Here is a 10,654-nt window from a genome sequence, read left to right as displayed (position 1 = left end):
AAAAAAAAAAAAAAACAGTCTAATGGCAGCTCGTTAGTAACATAGATTCAAATAATTATCCCGCTGTCTACGCTGAGCGGGAAGGGACCTTTTCTTCTTGTTCCCTTTCCCTTATTTTAAAAAATAATCATTACTATATTTTCAAATATGTTATATAAAATTTCTGATATATATAAAAAAAAAAATTAAATGTTTTTTTTTTAAAATATAATGTTTTTTTAAAAATATTCAATCAGATTAATAACATAATATTTTATCTTTAAAATATTTTTTTTTAATATTCAGATTATTAATATAATATTTTGAATAGTATAATTTAGTTTTTTTTATCCTCATGTACTTCAATAAAAAATAATATTTAATAAGTTATATTTTATTTTACATAAAATGAGGAGAGGAGAAGTTTAAAGAAAACAATTTATTTTATTTTATTTTATTTTATGATTTTTTTTTAAATATATAGAAATAATTTTTTATTTTGACCAAAAAAAATTAGCACTCCATATAGCCATTCAAAATCAATAAATAGAGGGGGAAAGGATATGATATTAAAGCATGATAACTAAAAAGTACCCCATCAAAATGCACCCCAGAAACACACGCACGAAAAAAAAAAAATACAGTCTAATGGCAGCTCGTTAGTAACATAGATTCAAATAATTATCCCGCTGTCTACGCTGAGCGGGAAGGGACCTTTTCTTCTTGTTCCCTTTCCCTGCAAACTAGGACTGAAATCACAGTTGGTTTTGTGATCTAGACTAGGTTTTCTTCTCTTCACCGTTCAAACACCTCCTTTTGTGTTTTAATTTTGTACCCAAATGAAAGGCGCGTGTTTAAATTTCGAAAACCCCATCGAAGATGCAGTTTCCAGGATCCGATTCGCCCCTCAGTCCAATAATCTCCTCATTTCCTCTTGGGATTCCGTCAGTGTTCGCCTCTCTTCTTTATTTTATTATTTTATTAAAAAAATTAGTTTTAGATTTTTTTTCGACATTGTTATATTTACATCTGTTTGATCGTGTAGAATCTTCGATTATACGACGTGGATAGCTCTCTGCTTAGATTAGAAGCTCCAGCTCCCTCACAAGCTGCTCTTCTCGACTGTTGTTTCCAGAGTGAGTCCGTTGCTTTTACGGCTGCGTCCGATGGTTCCATTACAAGGTTTGTTCTTGTTCTCGTTGGGACTCCAAAACCCAGCTTCAGCTTCAGTTTCGTTTTTATCTCCGACACTACATGTTTTATCTTTCTTTATTCTAATATTAATCAATTTATATTATTTATTACTTCTGATTCAATAATTGCTTCCAATACTATATCATAGCTTGCTTAATTTTTTGCATTTCAGTAGCATACGGTGCTAGTTTTTGGTACACATTGCTGGCCTCTTCTTTTAGCGAGTTGGCTATCAGGCTGGGGTTTTGTTTATTTGGGCTGATTTGCTCGATTATGCTTTGCTTACAATGGTTTTATTGGAGAGAATATGTTTGAATCATAACTGTGTGTTTTAGTTAATTTTGTTGTTTGAAGTGGTATGCTATGGTTTTCTTGCCTTATATCTTGACTCTTTATGGCCATATTTTTCTAGGTATGACTTGCACTCAGGAACTATTGATGCTATTGGAAATCATCAGGACATGGCAACATGTGTGGGATACTCAATTGAAACATGTAAGCTATCTTTACGCATCCTCACAAGTCACATGAACATGAATCTAACTTAGAACTTGACACATGTTTCTTTCTTTCTTCCTTCCTTTCTTTTTTGTTATTTTCTGCAAGACAACGAGATAGATGTGTACTCAACCTCACATGGTATATTTGGCAGTAAATGTAGCTTTCCCTACAATTCTAATAACGGGAAAACGTATGCATTTATATTCTTTTCATTAGAGATCTTTATATTTCTAAAGAGCACTATTAAATCCTGTCAACTGTTGCCTGAATAAGGTCGGTCATACATCTAGTTAACGTGTTGTTGGGACTACAGACAAATTTTGTGGATATCAAGGATAACCAAGTCTAAGAAAGCAAAAAATAAGACCTTTGCATGCATATTTATTGGGGTTTTTATCATTCACCCACCTCATACTAGAAACCTTGCATTCCATCCTTTAGATTTCCTTTTAGAGGTTAGGGTTTCTGTTCGTTGCATTATAATTTTTGATGTTATGATATATATGACCATGGCAATACAATGCAGTTCTGCTGTAAGATTTGGTCGCTAAGACATACAAAGAGCCCATTTTGCAGCCTATTTGCATGTGGATCTGCTATTTCCTTGTTGCATCATTGCTGTAGGGGATTCTGATGATTCTTTTCTATTTGGCTTTTATAGGCCAAGTGATTTCAGCTGGATTAGACAAGAAGGTAATGTCTTGGGATATGCGCTTGGCAAATCCTCTTGCACTCTTCAGAAATCTGGGTGCAGAAATTGATTCCATTTCTATCTCCGGTTTTGATTTGATGGTAGCTGTTGGAGCAGCAGTAAATATATATGACTTGCGGAACTATGAAAGAGCGGTGGATTTAAAAGAACCATCTATGGATGTAGGGATAAGTTGTGTTGCTTCAGTTCCATATACCAGAGGTACAACTATAATGATAATGTGAGCTTTATAATTCTGAGCATGCAGTTTCTGGTGGAAGATCTCTTTCGCAGGGAATGTCATTATTATTAGAACATATTGATTCCTTAAAAGTGAATCAACCAAACTGTAATTGTTTTGCTACCTATCTGGTGTGTGGTTGCTTGTAGCTCTTATGGTATGAAGGTTTTAATCATCTTTATCCATTCAAAATGACATTATATTCCTTTTCTTTCTTCCGATCCCCCTGTCCTCCCTTTCAATCTTTTGAATGTGTTTTTTTCTTTTGCAGGATATGCAATTGGGTTGATAGATGGACGTGTAGCGCTGGAGATTTCAAATCCATTAAATTCGAATTCCACTGGGTGAGTCTTTTGGTTTCAAGCATGCTTCATTTGTTAAAGATCTGATATTGGTAGTATATTTTCAAGTTTAATCTTTGTATTCTTTGTTTTCTAGTGGTATTTTTGTTTTTCTTTGTCCCTCTGCTAAAGGTTTGAGTCTGTTTTCTAGTGGTATTTTTGTTTTTCTTTTTCTTTGTCCCACTGCTAAAGGTTTGAGTAGAGTAGCTCCTCAGAATGTAGAGGAATTTTCCTTTTACTCTCTAAAGATTTTGACCAAGACTAAACTTAATGCCATTCCACATTCTCATCACCCAAGCTTAGGACCAAGGTCAAGGACAATTCTGCATTTGTGACAGACAAGTTGTATAATACAAGAGGCATCCCAGCGATCATGGGATATGTCCAACTAGATTGCCAAGGACAGACAAGTTGTATAATACAAGAGGCATCCCAGCGATCATGGGATATGCCCAACTAGATTCTAGAACTCGATAAGCAGGATGGAATTGCATCCTTTTTGTTATTAAGTTTTAAATCTACAAACTTTTATGGTTGTCCTTTAGCAAAGAGATTTAATCTCTTTTTTCTTTTTTTCTTTTTCGTTTCTTCACATGCATGTGCACTAGACTACATATACTTCTGTGGCATCACTGACACCTCTCTAGAAGTTGAATTTAAGTTTCTGGTATTGAGATATTAATGCTTCAACATTGTATACGGTTTTTACATGGATAACACAAGTTTCATAATTTGTTATCAAACTTTCCATATTGCTCTTAGTACCCTGGGTATTTCAATCTGACCATTGTGTTATATGTTTGCTTCCATACTGCAGAATCAAATATCTGTGCTGGAGCGTTTGTTGTGTTCTATTTGCTATTGTCTGTGCAAGTGCATATTTATATGTTGATCTGAACAATTTGCTAATAATCTTGCAATGCGTTGCTCTTTTCAAAATCAACCGCAGATACACTTTTCGGTGTCACCCTACGACAAAGGATGGAACGGCACATCTTGTGTCAGTTAATGACATAGTTTTCAATCCACTGTAAGTACAGTCCAGTCAATTGTTTGCCATCATGTGCTTTGTGAAACTTGAATTGATGGGTATTTTTGATTTAGCATTGGTGGTACTTTTGTTACTGGCGATAATGAAGGCTATGTTACCGCGTGGGATGCTAAAAGTAAAAGAAGATTACACGAGGTATATTCCCATCTGATTACAACAGTTAGCTGCATGCACTTTGATTTCCTTTTCAATAATACTTCTAAATACTTGTAAGTGGTTCGTTCCTTTTCTTGTTTTCAGTTTCCTAGATATCCAAATAGTGTGGCATCCTTATCATACAACCATGTGGGGCAACTTCTAGCTGTTGTATCAAGCTACACATATCAAGAAGCTAATGAAAGGTATGTCACTCCAGTTGCTAACTCCTTCGTGATTTTGTTCTACCATACTCTTCTTAAATCTTGACAGTACAATTTCTCTTCAGCACCTACATTCGATGATTTTGTGTTACATTGTTTTCATTGGTGTCATTTGGTTTTCCGTAACATAAAGATGCATCTGTTCACTTTTGTCCATATAAAGATCGATTGGCAGCCTCCACCATCAAATCTAGATTTTTGCATGAATTGTCCTTTCTACTCCATCATTGATGTTTTTCTCCGTGCTGTTAAATTTCAACTTTTCGTTCTAGTAGAACGCTGCAGACTGCTTTTTTGGAAAAAAAATTGATATTGTTTTGTTTTTAATTAAAATTTTTTATCAAAAAGTAAAAATTTGGTGCATGTGCATAATCTGTTTCACTTCATGGAGGTTAAATTATTTTTATGATAAGGCGGGAACAAAGTGTTCTTGACAAGCAAAAAACTCTTTTTTTCTTCAATCATTTGTTGATACACCACCGTGTCGGGCTAGCAATTTTTTGCTTATGGGTTTTTTGAATTTAAAACTAACAATATAAATATTTTATTCTTATTGAATATTCATGAACAATTTTTTTTAAAAAAAATTGTATATTAAATTTATATATAATTTATTCAACAATTAGTTATTAATATCATCATAAAAAAATCTAATTTTACTTGACAGTTCAGGTTCCCTTGAGCGTGAAAGGACAAGTCAGGCCTCGTGCAAGTCTTAAAAAAAAAAAAAAAAAAAGGCACATTGAATGTTATTCTTTGCAAAAAGTGCTGGTAGTGGTTGAAAAATTACGGCCCAAGTATTTTAGGTTAAATATCAAAATTTCAATTTTTTTTTCACGTAAAACACATTTTAGATATCTTTATAATTCTATTTTCAATTCTAAAATACGTTCTAGCTAATTTAAAAATTTAAAATTAAATCAAAAACACTTTTTTCAAATTTTAATTTATCTTTTTCAGTATTATAGAAAGTTCAAACTATCTTCATCGAATCCCTCTCTTTAAAATAAATCTAGTGACACTAAAATTAACGTTTTCTGGCCGGCCAAAATCTATCTGTTAAGTGAAAAAATTAAAATATACAAAAGAAAAATGTCATGATTGAAATACAAACTTTGTTAATTATAAGAAACAAAATGTAAAAAAAAAAAAAAGAAGCTATCTCAACAGTGCAAAAGTAAACGGACAGTGTTTTAGGAATGTGTGAACAATGTTTAGATATATGGTGCAAATTATTCTGTTTTTTTTTATTGTTAATTGTTAATATTTTTGTCTTTGCTGCTTGTATCTTCATTTTTCTGCATTATATGATGGAAGAAAACCGACAACGGTCTCTTATTTGATTATGGCACTGTGTTGCCTAATACGTGTTGATCAAATCGCTTGACCATGCATATTTCTCCATGTGACATTTCCATGACAGGGAGGTGCCCGTGCCCCCTCAAATATTCATACAGAAAATGGAAGACAGCTATGTTGGATTCTCTTCTGAAGTTTCAAATGGGGAATGAATATTCGTATGCTTGGTAAAGAAGGTAATAGATCTAATTTAGAAGATAAATCTGCTCTGTAGTTCTTGCTTAGTTGCTTATAACAGTGCAATTTGCTGCCCAGGTATTAATAATGGAGCTTGCTCCAAACTGCAAAATGCGGGGGAGAAGGTGCAAAGCATTTTGTTTTGGTTCTTCCATGTAAGAAATTCCTTGTACCTGTAACATATACCACTCACTTCAATGGTTATCCTGTCCGGCTTTAATAAAGACGCCGTTTGGTCATGGACCCTTTTCCAATTCTGCACTTTTCTCCTCTTCTTTTTCTGCTTTCGAAGGGACCAGGATATTCATAAAGAAGGATTTGTTTCTGTCAAGTGAAGCGTGTTGCCTCGTGCCTGGTACTGAGTATTCAATGAAAAGAACTGGCTGTTAGAAGTACGTGTCGGGGTTATATTTCTTATGAATTTTCCACATAATCAAGGTCAAACTTAAAAACCAAGTTGCCTGATGGGGACCTGAGCGTCCATGTGTTTTTTTTTTTTTTTTAAGTTATCTCGTAAGTTTTTCATAAACCAATTTCCATTTTTATAATATAAAACATAAATTCTCCTACGGCGACCGAGCATGGAATACAAATTTTGAGAATTTTGATATTTTTTAGATTTTTTTTAGTGAAACGAATTACTTAATACATTTTAAAAAGTTGGGGTGTTGACTTATTCTTGCTTTTTTTTTTATCCTTTAATATTTTCTTAATTTTATAATTATTGTATTAAATATTTTAATTTATTTTATATAAGTTTATTCTAGTCTCAAATAAATTAGATATTTAATTTATACTTAATTTTATAAACATTTAGTTTTGTTATTATATATTTAAGTATAGAAAATTTTTAAAATAAATAAATATATGAAATTATTAAACCTCATAAAATATATCACATGAATTTCAAAATTAATGGATGAAGTAAAAAGTTTTTGGCAATATAATATATCCATGTCTTAATAACCATTTCAAAATTAATGGATGAAGTAAAAAGTTCTTGGCAATATAATATATCCATGTCTTAACAGCCAAAAAAACAAAAAACAAAAAAGAAGTAGAAATAGCGATCCTAATATTGTTTTTAAAGTCAAAATATTTTTTATTAGTTATTTAAGTTATTTTTTAATAAATTAAATAAATTAAATCATATCAGAATAACTTTTACAAGATTTAGTTTTGAGGGCTTGTTTGGAGAATGCAGTCCATGTTAATTTTTAGAGTATTTTTTGTTTAAAAATATATGAAAATAATAAATACTTTTTTTGCTTTTTAAAAATTAACACATTGAAATATTTTTTTATTTTTAAAAATTAACACATCAAAACAACTAAAACATATTCAAAATAATTAATGTAAAGTTAAAAAAATTCGGTTGGATCACAATAATAAAGAAAAATTAAATTCAAATTAGACAAAAAAAACCAATTAAAAAAATTTCAAAATTAATCTTTTAAACTGATTTATTAATAATATCAAATATTTTCTTCCAATCTATCAAAAACACGGCTAAATCACATTAACAAATAAAAACTAAATTCAAATTAGATAAAAAAACACCAATCAAAAAGTTGCAAGATTAATCTATTAAAGTTAAATATATTAATAATATCAAATAATTTCTTCCACCCTGCGTATTTCTTTAATGTTGGAAAAGAAAAAATCAAGTGGCAGCATGGCTCAACACTATAAACTAAACTAGTTTGTAATGCGGATAAAAGAAACCGTGGCGACAACGCAAGGGGTCGGCAAGGTCAAATTTTGTGGTTACGTGGCAAACTAGTTTATGCTTTCAGGAAAGTGGGGGAATCTCTCCTAGTAAGGAGGACACGTGGTAGAACATAATCGTGCATGTGTGCTTTAGTCAAGAACTTTACGCAAACACTTATCCCAAACAGCTTCAGCACAAGCAGCCCACGTGCCGAACTGCGTCCTAATAACGCCTTAGGCCAAAAATATATTTCATCGAATCCTTCACCGTCCATCTCTTAAATCCAATGATCTAAACTCACTCAAAATAAGTGGTTTTACAAAAAAGCCCAACTATTAGAAACCCTAAAGACCCTCACTTTTAAATAACGCACCCATATAAATAGCATAAATTGGTAAAATCTCTGCCCTCGTGTACTCTGTTTTTTTTTTATTATTATTGTTGGTGTTTTCTAGTTCTCTTGATCAGTCGCCGCCATGTCTGACGAGGAGCATCACTTCGAGTCAAAGGCCGATGCCGGAGCTTCAAAAACTTACCCTCAGCAAGCTGGTACCATTCGCAAGAATGGTTACATAGTCATCAAGAATCGCCCTTGCAAGGTCAAGTTTCACTATCAATCTAAATTTTAGATCTGCTTGAATCTTTTTGTTTTCATTTTTATCTTTGTGTTCAGTTTTGTTCCAGAATATGCATGCCTTTTATGAATGTCGGATCAGAATTGATTTAATTATTTTTATGGAATTGATTTGGTTATGGATAGTCAGGGTTTAAAGCTTACTTACAGTCATGTTCAGTGTGTTAGTTGCTGTTGATAACTTTAAAAAAGTAAGAGGAAAAATAAATAAATAATTTAGATTTGATACTAAACTGTTCAGAAAATGTAAAAGTTTGTTGAATAATAACATGTCTATAGGCAGAATCTAATGCTGATGGTAATTTTGCAAGCATGATCGAAATAGCCATTGCTCTACTCGTTTTGTGAAGGTCAATCTCAGAATACTTTGATTAATTATAAATAAAATATTAGGATAATTTGATTAATTATAAATATGAAACAAGTCATGAACTCGGATGGAAATCCTACTTGTCAGGTGTAAAGCCGTTGCTCAATTTTTTTATTTTGTAAAGGTAAAATTTTAGGATAGTTTGATTAATTATAAAAATGAAATAAGTTATGAACTGGATGAACTTCTGCTTGTGACGTGGAAATTGTTATTGATTCTGTAATCAGATAGGTTATTTGTTGTGAATGCGTGTTTGTTTGTTTGTTTATCATGTGTATAATTCATTTAGTGATGTTGAGCTTTGTTAACCCATGTTGATCATCCTATTGGTTCTTCAGAGATTGCTTTCCCCTTTTTAAAAAAACTTTTGGGTTTTGTATATCACTTATTAAGGACATGCTTTTAATTTTCTTTTACAGGTGGTGGAGGTTTCGACCTCCAAAACTGGCAAGCATGGCCATGCTAAATGTCACTTTGTTGGGATTGATATTTTCAATGGAAAAAAGCTTGAAGATATTGTTCCTTCTTCCCACAACTGTGATGTATGCAGTTTTTTTATCTAATTTATTTTACATCAATGAGTTATTTATCACTGAAGCTTTTTCATGATTTAAATGTCTCTTTCCATTGCATTGTAGGTTCCCCACGTCACCCGTACTGACTACCAGCTGATTGATATCTCTGAGGATGGATTTGTTCGTTCATTGCTCTTTCACTTTTTTTAAAACTAGGCTAATTGGACTTTTTTCTAATCTGTTTTTAAAATTTCAGGTGAGCTTACTGACTGAGAATGGCAATACTAAGGATGACCTGAGACTCCCAACTGATGACAGTCTCCTCACTCAGGTTAGTTGACACTTTGTTCTCCCTGGTGAATTCGATTAGGCAACAAGATTGTGCTGCCTCTCAGGATTTTAACTTTTTGGTTTTGTGGTCGCTTAATCTGCTTGTGTATTTTGTGCTTTGAAATTGGATGGATTTTTGTAATGCAGCACAGGTCATGTGCTGGATGTATAAAAATCTTACAGTGCCCTTAAACTCTGGCTTTGCGCTTCAATTTTTGTAGTGTAGTTTTCAATCTATAGGAGATAAGTCCGATTCAGTCTATTTCAGAAAAGCCATGAACCTCTGTTATACAGAATCTAGTTGGTCTGTTTTTCTCTTTGTTATGCAGATTAAGGATGGATTTGGTGAGGGGAAAGATCTTGTTGTGACGGTGATGTCTTCTATGGGAGAGGAGCAGATCGGCGCCCTCAAGGACATTGGTCCCAAGTAATCTGTGCCTGGCTGCAGGCAGCGCATGCCCAAGGTAATATGTGGGTTGACTGCTGATAGTTGTAGTTTTAGCAAGGGTTTTTATGTGGGTTTGAGAACTGGGCCCATTTAAGTAACGTTCTGCACCAGATGCGGGCTTATATGAAGACTTGCCATTATTTAAGTGGCTTTTTATTTGTAATGAATGATATTCTTGTGGTTCTTGGTTTGGAGAAAGTTTGTTCTGCCATTAAGACTGTATACAACATCTTGGCACCTTTGGTGGTTTCAAACAATTTACAGTTTTTATTTCCTTGGAGGTTCCAGTTCCTTTCCTCATCATCGTTCCTTGTGTTTGCCCGTCGATATTAATGTTATGGTTACTTGTGTTTTGGTAAGCGAACTCTTTACTTGTTTGTGTTAGGTTAGAGCCGAACCGATGGAAGAGAATTGATATTCTTCTTGAAAATTTGGTTCTTCCACGTGTTTGCCGAAGGATTCACGCTGGTTGAATCATAATTAATAATTTTATGACAGCGAACTATTTAGCAAAATGGAATGCCGTTTTCCGAACGGGTTCTGGCTTTCGTCATGTTTTTTCATGGCTACAATCTGATTTAAAATGTCCACTGTCGAAAGTAGCATACAATTGAATTCTCGAGAGATGTGTATGAATCCTCGTAGAGGATCCAATAATCGAGCATTTGTTGTTGCCTGGTTCGGAATCCTGACGAGATATGACCAGGGCAATTCTTCAAAAATTCCTTTCAAGGAATCCTGTTGAGGTTGGTC

The 10,654-nt window shown here is 33.1% G+C and overlaps 1 protein-coding gene across 1 annotated transcript; it reads left to right on the top strand.

Annotated features, from left to right (window-relative positions):
* The first annotated feature begins 766 nt into the window (after positions 1–766).
* LOC105128093 (mitotic checkpoint protein BUB3.3-like) lies at positions 767–10,179 on the top strand. The gene is made up of 15 exons (XM_011029615.1): positions 767–923; positions 1,025–1,161; positions 1,586–1,668; positions 2,336–2,587; positions 2,878–2,950; positions 3,897–3,977; positions 4,052–4,133; positions 4,239–4,339; positions 5,781–5,866; positions 5,972–6,048; positions 8,069–8,203; positions 9,028–9,150; positions 9,247–9,303; positions 9,380–9,454; positions 9,783–10,179. The coding sequence occupies exons 1-15, from the start codon at positions 819–821 to the stop codon at positions 9,882–9,884; spliced, it is 1,569 nt and encodes a 522-aa protein (XP_011027917.1). The 5' UTR covers positions 767–818; the 3' UTR covers positions 9,885–10,179.
* The last annotated feature ends 475 nt before the right edge of the window (positions 10,180–10,654 follow it).

This window comes from Populus euphratica, unplaced genomic scaffold, assembly GCF_000495115.2.
Source record: "Populus euphratica unplaced genomic scaffold, PopEup_1.0 scaffold1.1, whole genome shotgun sequence".
Lineage (NCBI taxonomy): Eukaryota > Viridiplantae > Streptophyta > Magnoliopsida > Malpighiales > Salicaceae > Populus > Populus euphratica.
Note: the sequence above shows the minus strand (reverse complement) of the source record. Positions and strands in the feature narration are given on the sequence as shown.